This window comes from Lolium rigidum, chromosome 3, assembly GCF_022539505.1.
Source record: "Lolium rigidum isolate FL_2022 chromosome 3, APGP_CSIRO_Lrig_0.1, whole genome shotgun sequence".
Lineage (NCBI taxonomy): Eukaryota > Viridiplantae > Streptophyta > Magnoliopsida > Poales > Poaceae > Lolium > Lolium rigidum.
This window is the reverse complement of record NC_061510.1, coordinates 251,868,225-251,888,666: the sequence shown is the minus strand read 5'-3', so window position 1 is coordinate 251,888,666 and position 20,442 is coordinate 251,868,225. Positions and strand designations below refer to the sequence as shown.

At 44.3% G+C, this 20,442-nt stretch overlaps 2 protein-coding genes across 2 annotated transcripts; both read right to left on the bottom strand.

The window, feature by feature from the left end:
* Window positions 1-5,362: 5,362 nt before the first annotated feature.
* LOC124703292 (vacuolar-sorting receptor 1-like) lies at window positions 5,363-9,477 on the bottom strand. The gene is made up of 12 exons (XM_047235518.1): window positions 9,008-9,477; window positions 7,944-8,633; window positions 7,777-7,865; window positions 7,591-7,660; window positions 7,416-7,499; window positions 7,212-7,288; window positions 7,024-7,105; window positions 6,737-6,819; window positions 6,591-6,648; window positions 6,369-6,497; window positions 5,751-5,857; window positions 5,363-5,656 (listed from the first exon to the last, which is right to left on the bottom strand). The coding sequence occupies exons 1-12, from the start codon at window positions 9,324-9,326 to the stop codon at window positions 5,567-5,569; spliced, it is 1,878 nt and encodes a 625-aa protein (XP_047091474.1). The 5' UTR covers window positions 9,327-9,477; the 3' UTR covers window positions 5,363-5,566.
* A 3,410-nt stretch (window positions 9,478-12,887) lies between these two features.
* LOC124703293 (WRKY transcription factor 55-like) lies at window positions 12,888-15,930 on the bottom strand. Its single transcript, XM_047235519.1, has 3 exons — window positions 15,752-15,930; window positions 15,549-15,653; window positions 12,888-13,740 (listed from the first exon to the last, which is right to left on the bottom strand). Exons 1-3 carry the CDS (start codon window positions 15,826-15,828, stop codon window positions 13,263-13,265), a joined length of 660 nt encoding a protein of 219 aa, XP_047091475.1. The 5' UTR covers window positions 15,829-15,930; the 3' UTR covers window positions 12,888-13,262.
* Between the last annotated feature and the right edge of the window lie 4,512 nt (window positions 15,931-20,442).

Genomic DNA, 20,442 nt, shown 5'->3' with positions numbered 1-20,442 from the left:
GTATGTCATATGATGTGAGCCTAATTTGAAGTTGCTCATAAGACTTGGAGAGGAGAGAGTATTCACTCTTCAAGGCTTTGTGTGCCTTGTCTAGATCATCTAGATCTCTCACAAGTTTCTCATGATCAACACCAAATTTGGCCTTTTCCTTTGAAAGCACTTTAGACTTAGCTCTAGCAAGATCTCTAGCTTTAGTGAGCTTGTTAATTTTATCTTGAGGATCTCCAAGATTTTCTAACCTCTCTTCAAGAGAAGCTATGGTTCCTTGACTTTCCTCAAGGGCATTTCTAAGAGCATGTAGTTCAAGAGCATCTTCTCTCTCTATTTTCTCAAGAGTACCATTTAGTTGAGCCATACGAACCATGAGATTTGAAACATGCTTTTTAGTATTACCTTGTAGGTTGAGAATGAAATCATCAAACTCTAGCATTTCTTGTTTCACTTTTAGACTAGCAAGATCAACCCCTAGATCACTTGAAATGATAGGCATAGAGGGGTTAGGAGATGATACCTCGGAGGATTTAGCCATGAGACAACTTTCTTCCTCCACATGAATGACCTCATTGGGGGATTCACTTGGTGATGAAGAGTTAGTGGAGAGGGAGGCAAGAGCGACCAATCCATTAGAGGTTGCATCTTCTTCATCATCAACATCATCATCTCCGTAGGTATATTCTTCTTGAGTTGATAGCACAATAGATGTGTCCAAGGAGGACCTTGCCATGAAGCAATGTGCATTCTTGATATGAGGACTCTCGTTGGGGGATTTGAAGAGGGATAAAGAGGGAATGTTTTGGTGACAATGGCGGCCACTTCCTTTGAGCTTTCTTCATCTTCATCATCACTAGAGCTTTCAACTTCATTGGAAGAATATTCTTCCCTAGTCACTAGCACAATTTTTGAGGGCCTCTTGCCCTTCTTGGTCTTGTTGTTGTAGAATTTCTTCTTGGGGGCTTTTGAATATTTGCCCTTTGAATCTTTGCTCTTGTCCTTGGGAATGAGCCTTCCACCATGAGTTTCCCTATTCTCATAGGGGCACTCGGCAATGAAATGGCGCTTGTCATCACAATTGTAGCAAGATCTTGTCCTTGGGCCCGAACTTGTGAACCCCCTTGAGTTGTTTCTCTTGATGTTGTCTTCCTTGGCCTTGGATGGGTCAACCCAAAAAGAGTTAGCATGGAATGCCATGTGATCATGGTAGTGGTGTTCCAAGTCTTCCGGATAGGACATACTCCAAGATTCCCTATAAGATTCTTGAGGAATCACTTCTTCAACGGAGTTGACCGCCAAGGCAAGGTTGAACCCTTTTGTCATCCCAAGAGCTCGATTGCGAGAATCATGAGAGTTTTGCTCAAGCACCTTGAGAGCTTGCATCTCGTGCACGACTTGTTGAGAAGTGAGAGAGGGATAGCATTCTCTACCGACAAGAGTCTTGACGTCAATGGGTACAAATGGCATCATGCATTCAATGTACTTCTCCTTGATCCAAGAGTCATTGATGTGGGTGGCACCAATAAGCCGGAAGGAATCGGCAATAGTGAGAAGTCTTCCATACATGACTTCATGATCTTCATCCGGTAGCCTCATGAATCCTTCGGCTTTATTCCGAAGAGCATTATACTTGTTCCTTCTCGTGCTCTCACTTCCAATGCAACTAGCAGCCAAACCATCCCAAGCTTCCTTGGCGGTGGTGTAGTTCCGAACACGAAACAAATCCTTTGTCCCCACACTAGTTTGAATCATGTGCAAGGCGGTGTTGTTGAGTTGACTATCAACCGCTTCTCTTCTAGTCAACTTGTCGGGGTTGTATGGCTTGAAGCCTTCCACGATGATTCTCCAAAGTTCATTGGAGGCACTGCAAACATGAGAGCGAAACTCAAATTGCCAAGTATCGAAATTCTCAACGGAAAACTTAGGTGGGTCGCCCCGAATGTTCATATGGGGATGGGGAACCGAGTATATCGGGAGATAGAAAAGGTGGAGCTACTCGATTGTAGCTCTCACCTCCACTAGTTCCCCTAGGAGATGCAATGGGAGCTTTGATAGTGTTTAAGTTATCACCTTCCACGGGTTTGGTAGAGGAGGGTAATTCCGAAGCATCTCCCTCTTCTAACTCACTCGTGTCCTTTACCTCTACAATGGGAGCCTTGGGAGGGACCGGAGTCAAAAGCTCGGCAATCATCTTTTTCATGCTTTCCATTTGGGCTTCCATGGAGGACTTCAACGAATTGAAGTCTTCCATGGAGACCGTCTTAGCGGCCCCTTCCGAGGGCTCCTCGTTCGGCATACTCTTAGGCGGTTAAGCCCGAAATAAGAGCCGAGGCTCTGATACCAATTGAAAGGATCGTATGCCGCACCTAGAGGGGGGGGGGGTGAATAGGTGCTAACCAATTTTTAGTTCTTTTTCAATTTAGGCTTGACACAAAGGTAAATTCTCTACATATGCAACTAAGTGAATTTACCTATATAACAAGATAAGCAACTACGCAAGATATAGAAACACAATATAAGAGATAGAATAGGATAGAGGTAACCGAGAGTGGAGCACGCGATGACACGGAGATGATTCCCGTAGTTCCCTTCCTTTGCAAGAAGGTACGTCTACATTTGGAGGAGTGTGGTTGCTACGAAAGCCAAACCAACAGCCAGGAAGGCTTCACTCAGATCTCCGGTGAGCAACGCCACGAAGGCCTAGCCCACTTCCACTAAGGGATTTCCTCGAGGCGGAAACCGGGCCTTTACAAGGTTCTTGGGGCACACATCCACAACCGAATTGGAGGCTCCCAAATCTGTAACAATACAACAATCAACAACAACACATCAACTAGGGAACCAAATAGGAACACTAGCATGAGATCCCTCAAATAAATGAGGGAAAATGAAAAACGCTTCGGTGAGGATGTAGATCGGTGTCTTCTCCTTCGAATCTCCAAAGATCAAGAGCTTTGGTTGGGGGAGGAAGGAGATCTTGCAAATCTTGTGTTTCTTGAGGTGGCTCTAATGGAGGTGAAGCTTGGCAGATTTCTTGTGCAATGATTGAGCAAAGGAGGAAGGAAGAAGAAGAGGGGTATAAATACCCCTCCCCAAAATCCAGCCGTTGGGGCTTCCGGGGGCCCGGATATTCCGGCCTAAGTAAGGGCCGGATAATCCCCCCCCCCTCCCCCGGATAATCCGGCCTCAGGTACAAAACCGGGACAATGTCCGGCCAAATATCCGGCCTCTATCCAGACAAGCTTTTCTTTAGGTCCTTAGCCATTTTCGAGGGGGCCGGATATTTCCGAAATGTCCGGCCCGGATAATCCGGCCTTGGGACAAAACCGGGACAATATCCGGGCAAATGTCCGGCCCCTATCCAGAAGCATACTGAGCCGCAATTCCTCAAGTCCTTAGCCGAAAAACTGGGGGCCGGATATTTTGGAAATATCCAGCCCGAATTATCAGGCCTGATGATCTTTTTGCTGTTTCTTTTTGACAGAACTGACCACATCCAACACACATACAAATGTATCTATATAATCCCTGTACCACTTAAACAACCATTAGTGTATCACATACATTGACATCAAACACACAAAACATAATATGAGAGATGTTCTTTCAGACTCTCCGCCTCCTTCGTCTGTGGCACCTTTGGAAACACCGCAATGATGGGGTTGTCTTCAATGGGCCCCCTCCCTCGCTCTCACTGCTCCGCAAGAACTGTCGCGACGATGTCGTCCTGTGGCGCGCCAGGTTCCCTGTAGAGTCCCGTAGCAACGTCGATCAGTGGCTCACCTACTTTCTTCACGAGTGACCGTGATTTCCTGGCAAATTGTGCCCTTTGAGCTCACCCCCTTGTTGTTGCGTTGGGTGATGTCTCCATCCTTGTAACTTGCTGTCACCATGGGGATTTCACCCCGATCTTTTGATGAAATGAAGCTATTCAGGCGGGAGCCTTAGTGCTCTCCCGGTGAACACTCCAAAAAAAATGATATTTTTTTATTTCACGCTTCATCGAATTCTTAAATTCATGGTCCAATAGTTGGACTCCAACTATTGGAGAGATGAAGCGGAATAAAGTGTTGTGTCCCATAGGTTGGTCGTTGGGGCACTCCTACAGTAGAAGAAACCCATAATACCTTGGTCGCACCACCGATCGTGAATGTGGAGGTGGCTGGTGAGGAAGAGAGGCGGTAGCGAAAGCTAGAGAATGTCAATGCTCCTCAACCAAAAGTATTTGTAATTCAAAAAGTAATTTTATGTACGCGAAAAAATGGTACACATATGACCAAAATTTAGATGAAAGACTTTCACATCGACCGTTTGTAATTTTTAAAAGAAAAATAAATAAATTTGGAAATACATTGTTTTAAGATTATATCGAAATAAACCTTTATTAAGCGAAGGATTATTATTGATGAGGCACTTGAATTGCAAGAGATTGTCTGTGAGCTCCGAGAAATCCGACAGGGTGGGGGAGGGGAGAGATTCTTGTTCGAGTATCCTTGGGCCATATCCAAGAGGAAATGGCGAATCGACCATTCCTATGGAGCCTGGTTTGTTCTTAGAGTTGCAAACTTCGCAAGTTAGGGTAGTGAGTTGGTTCCATGCACTTGATCTCTCTTCACCTCCTTCGTCTACTTTCTTCTAATCAACACAACCATGCTTGAAATTAAACTAAGTTGTACATTAAAAAGGTGCCCGTTGATCATATGGTTCTATTCCGATAATCGGTTTCGAGTTTCATCACCTGCAAAGCAACAGTTCTCCATTCATGTTTGGAGCCTTTTTTTTAGCGAATTTCATCAAATTCATCGCACACGATTGAAAATTTCCTTTTAGGGGTAGCTTCACCTCACCATTCCGCACAACTCTTGTGTTATAAGTTTTTAGTTTCGATGGACGTAAAAGGATAGAACTGAACTGTAACTCGCTAGAATACCGTAATTTGAGCACATGTGTGAGTTCATTTGGATGTATTGTAATGTGTTGCTCAACCTCCCACTTGCTCTCTAGTTTATCGGTTAACCGTTTAATCACTGTGTTGGTCGTTTTAATGATGATAATTCATGGTGGTAACCGTCGTGGCTACCATCGTCAGCAACGATATGCTGGAATTTCCGCGCGCAATCACGATAGATTATTGTGTCCGGTGGACAATGGCGTGGTGATGGTAAGTGAAAGGTGAGAGGTGCTAATCCATAATGGTGGCCGGACCTATGTAGGGCAAAACTGGGCCATGGCGTGAGCTTTACCTTGGCATAGGGTGGCCAGCCATGAAAGAAGAACATAGGTAGAGATAGGCGCTCAGGAGGTGCACTGACTGGCAGGGCGAGAGGAGCCCTTTCATGCAGCCGTGAGCGACGAGTTTGGGCTTCCAGGCTAGACGAAAGACCCGGCCGATCTGATCGATGGATCAGTCAGTCGGGGGATTATTTCCCAATGGTTATTGCAAGATGATATGGAAATTTACAGGTTGGTTTAAGTATGCTGTACATTAAGGTTGCTACAGTCACATATGCCAGACGAGAAATGCTCTACCATCTCGTCGTCTCCATAAGCTGTCAGAAAGAAGACGCGTTGCTCTTCACATCTCAATATGGTTAGAGTGATCACCTTGGTTGTCCAGGGGCATGTACTGTGCCATGATCGCCCGGATCTCCGAATCCATGTACCTCTGTGTTCAGTGAAGTAGAGAAAAAATTAGATGATACTGTCCTAGATTTTATGAGTTGGTAATCAGCATGTAAGAGGTTGATCATATCGCATACCCGGATCCGGTACTTGTACACCGCGTATCCTGCAATTCCTGCTGCCGCTAGGCCGAAGAAAACGACCCACAAGAATCCCCAACCTACCTGTGCTGCTGCATCCTTGCCTGAATAAGATGGGGGTGTCAGTTCAGTGTCAATCAAGGCAGTGGTTGGACATATCCTATATGTTGCTACATTTGAGATTTCAGCAGATAATAATCATCAGTCAGCTTAGTGAGCCACTGAGCCTATTATAGATTAATGCTCAGTTTGTACTTGAAATGTTGTGCTTTGCTTGTTTCTGAAATGGCTTATTTCTATAGCCGGTGTGGCAACTGCAATATTGTACTATACTACAATGATTTTGATATATTTTTGCTATCCAATGGTCGTGTTTTAGAACCCTGCAGTATATCAGTTTGTCCCTTGATGAAGAAGGAAGAAAGCATCCCCACTGTGACTTGTATGCTTAACACCCAGGTATCTAAAAGCTGACTCCACCAAATGAGAGTATCACAATCCATCGCAATGTAAAGTGAGACTAACTAGACAGCAATTAGTGGAACCTGCTGATATTCAAATCCCAATGGCTTAGCTTAAGCAATAATAAAAAGTTGTACGAAGATATGTACATACTTATGCATGTATCATGCTCCTTCATGTACAGCAAGCCTCCACTGCAGCCACACTCATAGCTTCCCCATGTGTTCTTGCAGTTGCATTCCTTGCATTGGCATGCGGTCCTTTCCTTGCATTCATCAACATCTGTTGCAAAATATTAACGTCAGCAGTTCAGCACAAAATAAAGGAGACATGTCACCAGTGATATAAAAAAGAAGATCAGTCATTGACCCTTACCTTCACATTTATGGACTCCATCGCCTTTAAACCCATCTGGGCACTTACAGCCATCAGCCTATAGGTGTTTCACACCATTAATATGCTTTTACATTCCGGTAACACAATAAGCAGTATGGACAACAAAAGTCCTACTAATAACTTACAGTACAAGCAGAGTATGTTCGGCCATTCTTGGTCTCCTTCCAACAGCCACCGTTGTTGATCTCACACCGCCCAGACCCCGAAGCTAAAAGAACATCATATGTTAGTATTTAGAACGTAAATTGGGTTCTCATGTCCTCATGATCCGACCGGCGACATCATGGGACGCTGAACAATAATCGGCAGGTAGATGCTTGCAGCTTGATGAAATGATGAGACTTTACTTATTTAGTCAGAAAAAATATGCCAATAAAATATTCTCCGTACTCCTGGTAGTATACCACTATACCTTTGCAGTGAGTGTAACCATCACCAACGAATTTGACACCTTTCACAACTGGACATTCACAGATTTTTCCGCGGAAAGTGTCCTACATAACCACCAGCCAAGTATCGTATGCATAAGTTAAACAGGAAAGGGAAACAATATCAACGAATAGTGTCGAATACAGACAGAGATACAATCACAAGAGGTACCTTGCAAGCAGTGATGTTAGCAGCCTTGTCTTGCCAACATCCGCCATTGTTCTCCAAGCACTCATTTGTTTGTATATCTATGGTTTAACATAACATGAATGGTAGATGTTTAAGAGAAAAGGCCAAGCAAGTTAAGCATGAAGCATAAGTACTCATCATAAATTCAGGAAATTGTGAGGAAGGTAGTGAAATCATTGTACCGACCTTCAGTTAAGCAAACAGCTGGCTCAGTAGTTTCTCGAAATCCAGCACAAAGTGCTTTAAGAACTGCTCCTTTGTCAAGTTTCCCTGGTAAACAAAGAGTAAGATAATCATACATGGAACCTCAAATCAAGAAAATCTAGTAGCTGTGATGGGTAGGAGATAGAAGACCACACACCTCGGTATTGTCTATTGTTGATTACAAGAGTTGGTAAGATGGTGACATCACCACGAGAGCCCTTGCCAATCTATGTAAAATGCAGTGTCAAAAATGAATCTATGTAAAATGGTGTACGATGTTACATTCCGATCCGAGATCACCGATGGTGTGTATAGAGGAAAAAAGCTGCACGGAAATACAAACCTGTGCGTCTTGTTCAGCTTTCAAAACAGGATTTTCTTTATCAGCGTTTGGGTCACCGATACACTTATCTATTGCTTCATGATCTAGGCCTGGAAATTATAGATGTACTCAGTACACTTACTGCACCTCACAATAGAAAACATAACGGCAAATGTAAACAGACGTACCAAGTGACTTGATAACTTCATCAGCACATTCCTTGGTGTACTTCTTTTCCTTCATTGGGCAGCGAACTGCAAAATCAGTCACATAATCCCACCACAGCCAAGGTTTCTTGCTCTCCGTAGCAACTTTATGAACACAGACTTGGCGTAAATTTTGCACCACCACATCTTTCCCATCGTACCCTTTGCTGAAATCCTGTTCCGGATCTGGTGCGCAATACCTCCCGTGGTTGATGCACTGGGATTTGCACTGCTTGCTTAGAGTGTAGGCCTCTGGGCAATACCAGGTAATGTAATGAGGAGTGAACTGTGTGTATCCCTTCTTCTCGAGTATCTGGGCTGCTCCTTTGAAGCTCTTGACGAAATCAATCTGGCTATCGCATTTTGTACCACATTCGTCGTTACTGTTGGTCCAGAATTCATACTCAACGCGCTCATCGGGGTGGGGCAGGGACTCTGTCCAGTCCAAGTTCACGTTAACCATTTCACGGTTATCAATTGCTTTCTTGAGCATGTCACCGAAACTTTTGGTAATGAGGGCTGAAGGAATTGTGATGTTCTCTAGATAATCTGCCTTTCCGCTCTCTTCTGGCGTATCCATCGTGATTAAAGGTTCAACTCTATCATCGGCGACGAGGATCGCTGCTGCTCCTGCTCTTTGCGCATTCCATGCCTTCTTTGCGAAGAAGCAATCTGTAACAACAGCAGGGCCATATTATGCCACGCAAAGTAAATTAACTAATGAAAGGGAAGAGAAATAAGAATGTTAAACAAGTACTAGTTTGTTGAGAAGGAGATCAGTAACATCATAGGAAATTAAATCAACAGGACAGCGACAGAAGAACTATAAAATCCACGAGGGCTTGGAAGTTTCCTCCACACATCAAGTCAAAGAGGGGTCGTCCTACCAATGATTGTTAAACTTAAAACGCATCAGGGTGTCGCGTGATTAAACAAGTCAAATTTGTTCCACATGATCCCAGGCGTCGCAATCGGTAGCCACACACAAACACATGCAGAGCGGAACAGTAGCAACCAAAACGAAGAAGCGAACTCTGTCCCCTCACCTCCCCTGTCGACGAGCAGGAAGGTGGGCATCGCGCCGGGCTTAGCCTTGTAGGAGATATCGAAGTCGTCGAACCCCTTGCAGGCCTTGCGGTTGGCCTTGGGGTAGGCGACGACGCCGACCATGGTGCCGCCGTACTGCGGCACGCCGAAGTTGCCGATGGCGCACTCGTAGGCGCCCTTGAGCGCGCCGGGCGCCGTCACGCTGAGGCTGTTCTTCTCCACCACGAACCGCGCCTCGCAGCCCCCGCACCACAGGAGCGCCGCCGCCGCGCACACCAGCGTTAGCAGAAGCGGCGCGGCGCCGGATCGGAGCCTCATGGTGGGCGCGCTCCGGTCGAGCGGTCTGTCCAAGCTCGCGATCCGCCGGATGCTGCAGATTGGGGTTTGGGCGTGTGAAGTATGGGGTATGCCGGTGCTGCTGCTTGGGATTGGAGAGGAGTTGGGGAAGGAGACGGAGGTAGATGGCGAAGCCTCCCGAACACGTGAGCAACGTGTCCCGGTGTTTTTTTTTCCCGTTTGATTCGGAGTGAAGGAAACGAATTAACGGAAGGAGTTTGTGGAGATGGGCCGATTAGGACCAAAAGAATGGGCTGCTTTGATGGGTTCAAATCATCTGTCATTTAAAAAAAAACAGAATTGCTCTATCATGGGCCTGTATCAACGGAAGGTTTTTTTTTTTTTTGAAGGGGAAGCCTCTTGGCGCTTTATTTAATCGATAACAAAGTTACATCGTTTAACAAAAAAAAGGTAAAATGAAACAGGAAGATCACCATCCCATGTTGTACAGAAGGTTTGGTAGCGGGTGAGCCACAGATCAACAGCAAACCCCTATTTGACGTGTCAAGCTTCCGTCGGTAATTGTTAGAAAAGTGTCGACTTTCGCGAATGTTCGTTCTAGCTCTCATAGAAACTGGATTTTCTAGCATGCCGTGCACTGTTTCAGCCGTTTGTTCGGTGCTTTAAGATTCGAGCTAGAATGTTTCGATATGTTATCTTTTATATTTCAAAACACATCACCAACATAGTGGATCCATGTGCATGGTACAAAGCATGAGGGGGTCAGGGGCCGCCCATAATTTCTGGATACAAAATTGATACTCCTAATCTTGAGTGCTAGAAAAAAAAACCTAAATGGCATGTTTGTCAACGAGACCACTGCCGCTCAACACCTATCCAAGGCAAAGACGCGATTGCCCAATTCGAACCACCTCTCGGAGGCAACGCATCGATGAGAACTACTCCCCTCCCCCCCCGGCCATTGACCACCTCGGTGTCTCACCTTTCGCAACCGCTGCCCCCTCTTCTCATGCCTGGTCGCTCAAGCAGACACATGGGTGAGGTCGGTTGGACTTGGGTGCATGCGTGCACTACATACCTCTCCAAACATAGACGTGTAGTTAGTGTTGACAGCGCAAATACTTGCTTCATATGGTACTTTCTCTGCTTCATTAACTTGTTGTTTACTATAAGTACTTTATTCTTCATGTTTCAAGTTTGTAGTTATTCACATAAACTCATATTCACCCGCTCTAGCCCTCATACCTTAATCTTTCAGCAATACACAGAGAGAATAAGCCTCTATGAGTGAGGGGAGAAATTAATTTCTATGGAGTTTAGAGCATCTCCAATCGCGTCCCCCAAACAACCGCGGAAAAAAAAAAGCTTCCCAATTCCGTCCTCCAAAACTAAATAGTGCTGCATTTTATGTCCGACGTTTCCGGTAGAGATATAAAGTCTCTACCGGGAACGCCGGGCACAAAAACAACGTCCGGATGCATGCATGCAGCCTCTAGTCTCCACATATTATTCTCTTTTACTCCCTCCGATCCAAATTAATTGACTTCACTTTGTCTAGATATGGATGTATCTAGTTAACAAAAACATCTACATACATCTGTATCTAGATAAAGTGGAGTCAATTAATTAGGATCGGAGGGAGTACCATACTTTCTCTCACCTACTTTTCCCACATGGTGTGGTCCCCTCTATTAAAATGCATGCATCTTTACGCTGTTTGAGGGACATGGCTAAGAAGGGTTTTTTTTTTACAGATTTTTGGTCTTTTTTTGTCGGTGTTGTCTCCAAATGCGTTCCAAATCATCATGCCAGACGTTTTTTGAGGGACACGTTCATATCTTTGTTAAAATAAATAGTTTCTTCTTTGTTTGACATGGGAAACTTGTGTTGATGTCTCGACGGTGAAGAAAGCATCAGGTGAAGTAAAGTTTACAGGATCTATATATTTCCTTGTATGGCCAAACAATTTGTGGTGTTTTGATCCGTTGGATCGCCAGCTCTTGATCTAGATAGTGCCTTGCATATCTTAAAAGGGAACACGAAATAGAGCTTTAAACACTCACTAAACTAAGAACCCCTCGTGGAAATGTAATCACAACGATGATTTTCATTTAGACTTTATCTCGAACTGAAGCATGATTAGGTAGTGGGGATTAAGATTGAAATGATTATGTAGTGGGGATTAAGATTGAAACGACGGGCTTCGGTTTCTCGCACGTAGCTAAAACAGAATTGTTAAAGCATCTCCAGCCGCATCCTCAAATCGTCATCTAAAGGGATTTGGAGCGCGTCGGACAAAAATGTTGTTCCCAACCCCGCGCCCCAAAATCCTTTTTTGTCCGGTGCGGCTCAATACGGTGTCCTACGCCCTGAGCCCGTCCCCGCTACACAGGGGACGCTCCGGGCACGTCGGACACAACGAAATGAGCGGCGAGGAGGCGCGGGCCCGACGCGTCGGCGGCTCGGACGCTCAACTGCCGCCTACATAGCGATGGTGCAGTTGCTGGAAAGGGGAACTGTCGCATTGGCAACCGCGTCGACCGACGCGCAAACCGCCGGAATGGAGCACGAACTCCTCGGAAGAGCAACCGCCGCTCTCTTCGACTTCTGCACCGTCGTTCATTCGCGCTCAATAAGATTCGTACGTAGGCGCTTTCAGATCTTCAACCGGTCGCCATTCATCCAAACTTCTCACGATGAGCGACCTCTTTGGGCTTCCATCAGACACCGACAACGAGGGCAAGTTTCCAGGATAGCGCCATTGGTGGGACAAAGTCCGGACGCCCAGCAGCGGCGATGATTCCCCGCCGCCACTGGAAAACGCGGAGGAATGGGAGGCCGTGGAGGAGGAGGCGGAGGAGGAAGGGTCTGAGGAGGCGACATCGGCGGCCCGGGCGAAGGCGGAGGCGGACGTGAAAGTAAAGGCCAAGGCCAAGGCCAAGGCGCAGCCGGCGAGCACCGTCGATGACGAGGAGGGCACAAGTTCCTCCGACGCATCGACCGACACCGCCTCTTCGGAAGAGGTGACGAGCAGGAAGCGCCACCGTGAGAACGACGAGGTGGAGCCGTCAAAGAAGTAGTTTAAAAAAATTATATGTAATTTGATTATGTTTTTTCAAAAAAAAATTATATGTAATTTGTTTATGTTGCACCGATTTGAATATTAGTATAGAGTTTTTTTCTATCTATTAAAATTAAAAAATACAGTGTTTTTAATGTTTGGGGCGGCGTTTGGGGATGCAGCTGGGGAGCGATGTTCCCCAAACGTGGCACGAACGAAATATGTCCCCCAAACGCTCGATCCAGCGCCCCTTTAGGGGACGGAATTGGAGATGCTCTTAGTAACCAATCAAGTGTGTTAAACATGTTAAAGTTAAGTTCTCATTCATACAGCTTCTACCAATCCAAGTTACACAATGAGAAAAAATCCCATGTGAAGAACCAAACAGACCCGTAAAGTTTGAGATGATGACGTCGGGAAACCATGATATCACTTTTTAGCTCTACAGAGACCCTGATTGTAACACTTTGGCGTTCGTTTTTGTTTCCCTCTGTTCCATGCGATGTACTTTGCTCAATAAATTGACTGCTAACAGATTCTATTTTGACCACCACATTATACTTGGGAGCCAAAGCTAATCCATAAGTAAAAGATTGGCCAGCCAAACTGCTTTCAAACATTGCCACCTGAACTTTCCCTTAAGGTGTGATGTACTACTAGCACTAGATAAATAAACAAACTCCAGTCCAACTCTTTACATCATCCAAGCACAAAAATGTGGCTTGGTTCCGAATGTAAAGAATCAAAAGAACAAAGGTAGCATCAGTCATATCTCCATGGGATCATTCAGAGCTTCAGAATAGTAGGTGATGTCCCCATTCAAGCTTAACCTGCAAGGCTGCAACAAGGACCAAGGAGCTACCCGATACCAGCATGTATATGTGCATCTTATTCCATCACAAGAACTGAAAGTACTCGATGGATCTCGACTGGCCGATCGGCAGCAATGTCCTTGACAGAGCACCACCGGAGATGACCGACGAAGAGCTCGTTCCAGAGAGATCGTCAGCCTCCATCTTGACCAGAGAATCGCCTGCCGATGGAGATGTGTCTGTCCACTGAAACTGGCGAGCATAAGTGCCTGTGTCCTGCTGTTGGCTGGCTCTGCTTGCTGGTGACTGCAGCATAGATGGCGATGTTAAGAACGTAGGCTGCTCGCTGGCCTGTGAACCGAAGCAGATAGACACTGCCTTCCTCGGGGAAGGCTGCTCCGCCGTGTCCGGGGCGCTGCCGATGGGCCTCGAGGTGGTGCTGCAGCTGTGATGGTTGAAGTAAGTGACTGTGAACAATGGTGGGTCACTCATGTCCTTCTGCTGGACTTGCTTTGTGGCAGGGCACTTCATGTCGGTCTTGTAGGTACATCTGTAGTAGAACCTGAAAATAGTATGACCCAGGCTAAAATTTCCAGTCTGAAAGGTAACAGAAGAAGTCTTGGCCAAAATGCAAGGTAATGTACATTGTACAACAAATTTGCAGGTAGAGGGGGTATAGGCATACAATTTAGTCTGCCTGATGTAGTCCTCGTATCGAACGACGGAGAGAGTGAATTCAGAACAAGATGAGTGTTTTTGCTTTTACGTGTTCCAGAATACCATGGGAGTTTTTTTGCCTTCTTTTGTTTTATGTCCCCCACTCAAGAAATTAGCAAAAAGGACAACACATGGTGACAGCAGAATATTTTGTACTACTTTTCTTATATTAAAGATGAGATATTTTAGCTAGCCACTATTTACTATTGCAGAGCTTAACTAATCAACCTTTCAGTTAGTGAGTAAAGCTGCCAGTGTCCTACTAAATTTCAAGTTGGATGGTTGAACAACACTTCTTGGACTTATTCACACCATTAGTCTACCAACTTGCCTTATTCATCTTTACCATTGCATTGTACAGTACGCATATATACGCGGAGTAACATTATCTATTACATCCCTTTGAAGAAGCATAAAATATTTGGATTATTAAATCACGTAACTTTTTTTCACTTCTGCCCCATCAACATTCAACCTACCTAAAATGTTGCTAGTACACACACTTTGGGGACCTTTCATCTACTGCCTTCTATAAGAAGAAACCTCCATTTTATTTTAGAAAAGGTTAGAAACATCCACATCTATTACCAAGCTGTTGACATGCTAACAGGATCGATGCTGTGTCTGCATCGTGGGCCAACCAGTCTCCGATGAAGTAAAAGAAGTATTAGCTGAGACTGTCGGCATGATGCTAAAGGTTGGGTGAACCGGTACAAGTGTAGAAAACAAATGAGGAAACTTCTAGTCTGCTAGTGAACTATATTAGATTCAGACGACTTGCAAATGACAGATAACAAAGGAGTCCACTTGCAATTCTTCTATTAATGTGGTGAGCCAACACTTTCTGGATTTTTATTTGTCTTGTTGAGTTGTCAGTTACGAAAGAGATTGCCACCGTGATGGCTCTTCTCCTATGCTGATTACATGCATTTTTTTAGTTGACAAGCACGTCCTTTCTTTCACTTGATTAAGGGCTACGCCGACACTTGTCGCACTCTAATTCTACCAAGAAATGACTAGTGGAAAACAATGCAATATGATATGTACACGACAGCACTAGCCGCAAATAACCAAATACATTGACCGGACCGCCCGCTGACGTGCAAGCTTCGGGTGCATTAAGCGAATGTTATTTGGGGTATTAATCGAATTTATTTATTTTGCATGAATAAATTTAATATCTGGCCCACTAGGTAGCCTCATACAAAGACTATATTTTACCCCCCACCCACAGGAAAAAAAATCAGATAATTGTATGCGTACAGAAACTAAAGATTAGTTTACATCAACATGCACAACATCTGAGAGATATGTTCCCCACCTAGACTAAAAAGATGATCCTGCATATTGACTAACTTCATTGATATTGCGAAGTAGCAATTCTTTCTGTTAGAAAATATAAAGGAGCGTGTAGGGTCTAAAAGTTTCAGATTTAACACCTACCATCAACTATTTCACCCAATTACAGACCCAGCAAACTCACCAGTAGATCTATCAACGCCTAAAAATCAACCGTTCTTCTTGAAATTACTTCACCGCACACAAAGAACTCATGCATGGAAACATAAATAGAGAAAAACGTGTAGCTTGGGAGGAATGTAAGTGAATCGAACAGCGGCGTGCAGGGACGGCGGAGGTAGCCAAGAAGCAGACCTTGGGAAGTTGGAATTGGAGAGCTTCTTCTCGCCGTACTTCCTCCACTGGTGCCCGTCGTCGTACGGCGCGTAGGTGTCCGCCGTCCACGTCTGCTCCTCCTTCCTGACGGTACAACAGCAACAGGAAAAATTCAAGAAACTGAAGTACAGAGCATCGATCTTATGCTGCAAGCAAAAACAGGGGAAAGTGCGGGCGCATACCGGATTCTCTGTTGCCTGGTTGCCCTGCTGCTAGATCCCAGGTCGCTGGGGTAGGACGGGACGGAGTCCAGGGCCATGGAGGCCGGTCGGAGAAGGAGAAGAGAAGTGAGGAGAGAGAAAAGGAGAGGATTTTGTGGGCCGGCGGTGGAGGTGGAGGAGAAGAGGAGACGTTTCTGCTGGGGCCTCGGTCTCTCTGACTAGCTTTATTTATAGCATTAAACAACGACGGCCAAGAGCGGAGCATTCTTCAACGTTAACACGCGTCCACACCTCTCTCTTGGTTCACTAACGCCGCTTACCTCTTGGTTCACTAACGGCGCTTTCAATTACTTTATGTGTTTTTATTGCAAACTAAGACCATGTACTATGTGTAGCCGATTCCTGGAAAAAGGTTGTCAGATAAGGAACCGCTTTTGTTTCCCTGCTATGTGTGAACCGCATCATGCAGTACTGATGGGGCCTGGTAGAAATAAAAGAACTATTACTTTTTCCTGCTTTCCCTACCACTTCGTGTGAGCAGCCTTCTTCCTATCCCTTTGTCTCAGCAAATGAATCATTGTTTTATCGGTATGAACCGAACCAACTTGTTGGTTCGCTTGTTGTGTCAGAAGTAATAAGTCGATGCTTCACTATGTATGGAACCGGTTCCAAAGCCTCTATGAATCGCTTTTAGACCACATAGTACATGGTCTAAGCTGATAGAGACATAGAAGTCTATCTTTTTGAAGAAGATCCTCGCCAAATTCACATTGCAAAGCCTCCCTCAGACCAAGTGGCTTTGTCCCTAGTTTTGAGCTAGGTCATCATGGTTCGAGGTCTAGTGCAGGCAGTGATGGAGAAGATGAAGGACTCGATGGCGTTTTTGCAAATCTTTTTAGGGCCCTTTTGGCAAGATTTCTGGATCATGTTGTACTTTCTTTATTATTTGAGGTCCTTAATGTAACTTGTAATGTCACCGCTGATGAATAGAGTAGGGTCCTTCGGGACCCTTCCCCGTTTAAAAAAAAAATCGCATTGCAAGACAACATTCATAACAAGATGGTGCTACACAACTGCTTCCATGTATAGAGAAGCTTCCACGCACCATCTTTCACAGAAGCATCCTCGCCAGAAAGAAATTTACATGGTAAAACAACACTTGTAACATGTGCATCCCGATGGTGCTACACGTGTCCTGCAACTTCTTCCACATTTAGAGAGGGTTCTGTATAGCACAGAAGCATCCTCATTGAAAAGAAAATTTACATTGCAAAACCACACTTTAATATGTGCATACCCACGGCGATGACGCTACACATGTATGGTAACAACTGCCTATTTAGAAAGGCCTCCACAGAGCACCTTTTGCATAAGTATCCTCGCCGAAAAGAAATTAACATTTAAAAGCAACACTCCTAACACGTGCATCCCGACTAGCGGTGCATCTACACATGTGCTGAAATTGCTTCCATATTTAGAGATGCTTCCATGTAGCATCCTCGCTAACTAGAGATAGACATCATATCAACAACACGTCACTCCGGTTGCCACCACCCGATGGATGCGGTTGAGCACCATATACGCCCAAAAGAAGAGGGTGAGACCATGCACAACCCAAAGGTACTTAAGAGGAAAATCAATGGGAGGGATGGATTATGAACCTGGGTACCGGTGTGGCACTAGGAAGGGGAAAACGACACGGGAACCTCTTGCATGTCCTCTCGGTTCCTCTGTCTCATCATCATTAGGGCCTAGAGGAGAAGGAGAAGAGAAGTTGGGGGCCGGTCTGGATCTGCTCTCCCAATTATTGGTGAAAGGGCATGAATCTCCCAAGTATGATTTTGGTAATTGATGACCGTTTTTATAGACTAATGTTTACATTGAGTTTACTAGAAGTGTTTGCCCATAGACAATGAAGTGATGACAAAGGTGATATCAAAGGTGTGATCCAAATAATGGTTATATGCGAGTTGAGCCTATAGTAAGCATGTCTTGAAGAATGTGGTTGAGAGAGAATTCAAGTTTATCTTTAATACATCATCATAATGAATAAAGAATAAACGATACGGGGTTCATCAAGATAAGTGTAAAGATAAGTTGATCAACACGCAGATCATACATGATGTATCAAGCAGGATCAAGTGATCTTGTAGTATGCTAAAAAATCCAAATTTGTTATGAACTAGCCCATGATACATTTGTATGGTGTTTCTATGTGGTGTTAGGAGGATTTGACAATTTTCCACACTTTGTTTTGCAATTTTCCACCGACATGTGGTGGTCGTGTGGCAAATACTCAAATATCCAATGGGGTTAGGTATATCTCCATGGGCTTGCACCGAAACTAAGATCTCACATAGCCCATGAGAATATGTCGTCAAGGTGTGGTCATCATCAAGGTTGAGAATCAAGATGAGACATCTAGAAGATAGTATATGCTTGAAGCTTGTCCTCCATGTGGACATGTGAAGATATCACTAAATGAGGCTTCCCTGTGATAGAGTATGAGAGAGAAATTCACAAGACTTCACCAAGCAAATGCAATCAATGAAGGTGTTCCAAGTTGAGGCGGGCATGATCGTCACCATCTAGATCAATTGCAATATGCGCAAGGAAAATGTATGATCCATATATGTTTTATCTTTTACTGGTCTCATAGTGTTTGTTGAGAGACCGGATTATAGGATAGATAGATAGTCGTACTATTAAGGAGGGCTCTCGAGTGAGTAAGTTGAACATATATTTTGGATAGAGCTCAACCTTTACATCATTGGCATTATCTTTCTTGGTTCTTATTTGGATATTGTCCATGTGAGGTTTTAGATCATGTTGGTTATGTTCATGAAAAGCTCAAGTCATCAAAAACGAATTTCGTATGAAACACTTATTGTGTTTTTTATTTTGGATGTTTACCGGTTCGTCCTTTATAGAGAGATCAAACCTTTATTCTTCTGGTTTTATCCTCTTCGCTAGACTATGATTGTTCTCTTCATGATATTATGGATCTCTTTTAATCTTCGAAACGAGCCCAAGTTCATCGAAATTGGAGTTTGGATGCTCAAGTTATGGTCATTTTCGTGTTGGTGTTTCTACCAGTTTTTAGGAGCCGTGGGAGAGAAGAGGGTGAGGATGAATTACAGGGAATGAGGTGGTATGCGAGAGCAAGAGGTGGGAGAAGGGGAAGAGAGGAAACAACAAAGATTTGTCTAGAAAAAATTCTAAAGTGCCATTTTGCTAAAATTTACCTATTCAATGAAATTTATAGATTTTTAAGAACATGTCAACCATTAAAACACAAAATATGGACCACGGAGGCTTTAAACGTTGAGGCCTCTCCGTAATCGCTCCCACTAGGACAGCAAAAGAAAAGCCTCTAGGAAAAATTTCGTCAAGGAAAGTGCAGATTCGGTGCTCCTTTTTGCTCGGCACATCCTGGTACGCCGCGCCCTGTCGTGGGTGGAACGACGTGCAAAACACCTTATAACATTAATAGATGGTGGAATATTATGGTGCGGCACTAGTTTTACCATGTTTTGTGCACCTACCGATGGCGGAAGAGTTAGTCGTAATTTATGCGAACAATATGAGTTCATCCATTCCCTTTAAATGCTAATTTCCATATCATTAAGATAGGTAGCTATATGTATTGCATCATATTACACTTGAACCACTTATCCAAGGAATCTAGTATTTGTATTCGATTTCTCTTCATTTTTAGATCTAGGAATAAATATAATCTATAAATAAGAGAAAAACAAATTCGAGACGCCTATACTAATTGCTCTCGCATATCTTGAGCTCCTCCCTATTATGTGGATATGCACATCAATTAACAAGCAACTGATGATGTCAGTGTGGATCTGCACACCAATCACCCAGCGGCTGATGACATCCGCGTGAATCTTCACCTCATCCTCCACGAGCCTGACAACACCGGGGTGGATCTGAAACCATATGGAGGACGATTAGAGAGAAAACAAGACAAAACACGATCTAGGTATGGAATGAAGAACAAAACTTTGGCTCGGGATCGACAGTGGATGCCGCAGCTCTATCTAGCATCATCTCCCTCACGTGCGGAGAGTGCTGATCGTAAGGAGAAGTGGGCAGTGCGGTGATATCTTCAATCAAGATTAAATATGCAGTATTGTAGCATTTTTCCTAGTAGATATAGGTTTATCAAACCTTGGGAAATACTTGCTGATGGTTAAGATTTGCCAATTAATTTTATTTTACGTTTACTGGATCTTTCCAGTTTACTATTGACGAGGGGTGACCTCAACAATGTCCATGTATATGGAATTAGGATTTCAGGGAAAAGTGGTGCGTTGATGGTTCCGTCGATTGGTCAGACAAACAAGGCTTATCCGATAGATTGATTATGAGGCCAAAGCGCGTAAATTAGAACAAACTAGGGTTTACGGCAAAGATTCAATGATCTCCCGCTGGCTCCTCCTAGGCTTTATATAAGAGGCTAGGTCTCAGAGTCCAGTTCGGGTCGGTTTGTAAGAGTATTTTACCCTTAACCGTTATTTTGGTTAACAATGACACCGGAGCTATTGTGTGGACTAATGGTTTCTATAAGTGTAAACACAGGGTTTTTAGTCCACATATGAGGTTGCAAGGTAGTGAGAAAGGGTTTTAGTCTGCATACGAGGTTGCAAGGTGGTGAGAGACCCCCAATTGATGTTCTCAAGAAGTGATGGTGTTTT

What these genes read in the sequence shown, in the direction of transcription:
- LOC124703292 (XM_047235518.1), bottom strand. Translation starts at nt 9,326, where the DNA reads ATGAGGCTCCGATCCGGCGCCGCGCCGCTTCTGCTAACGCTGGTGTGC. An exon ending in CTAACATCACTGCTTGCAAG is followed by an intron (nt 7,106 to 7,211) that starts GTACCTCTTGTG and finishes GTGGTTATGTAG; the next exon opens with GACACTTTCCGCGGAAAAAT. An exon ending in GAACATACTCTGCTTGTACT is followed by an intron (nt 6,649 to 6,736) that starts GTAAGTTATTAG and finishes AAACACCTATAG; the next exon opens with GCTGATGGCTGTAAGTGCCC.
- LOC124703293 (XM_047235519.1), bottom strand. Translation starts at nt 15,828, where the DNA reads ATGGCCCTGGACTCCGTCCCGTCCTACCCCAGCGACCTGGGATCTAGC. An exon ending in ACCAGGCAACAGAGAATCCG is followed by an intron (nt 15,654 to 15,751) that starts GTATGCGCCCGC and finishes TTGTACCGTCAG; the next exon opens with GAAGGAGGAGCAGACGTGGA. An exon ending in TCCAATTCCAACTTCCCAAG is followed by an intron (nt 13,741 to 15,548) that starts GTCTGCTTCTTG and finishes TACTATTTTCAG; the next exon opens with GTTCTACTACAGATGTACCT.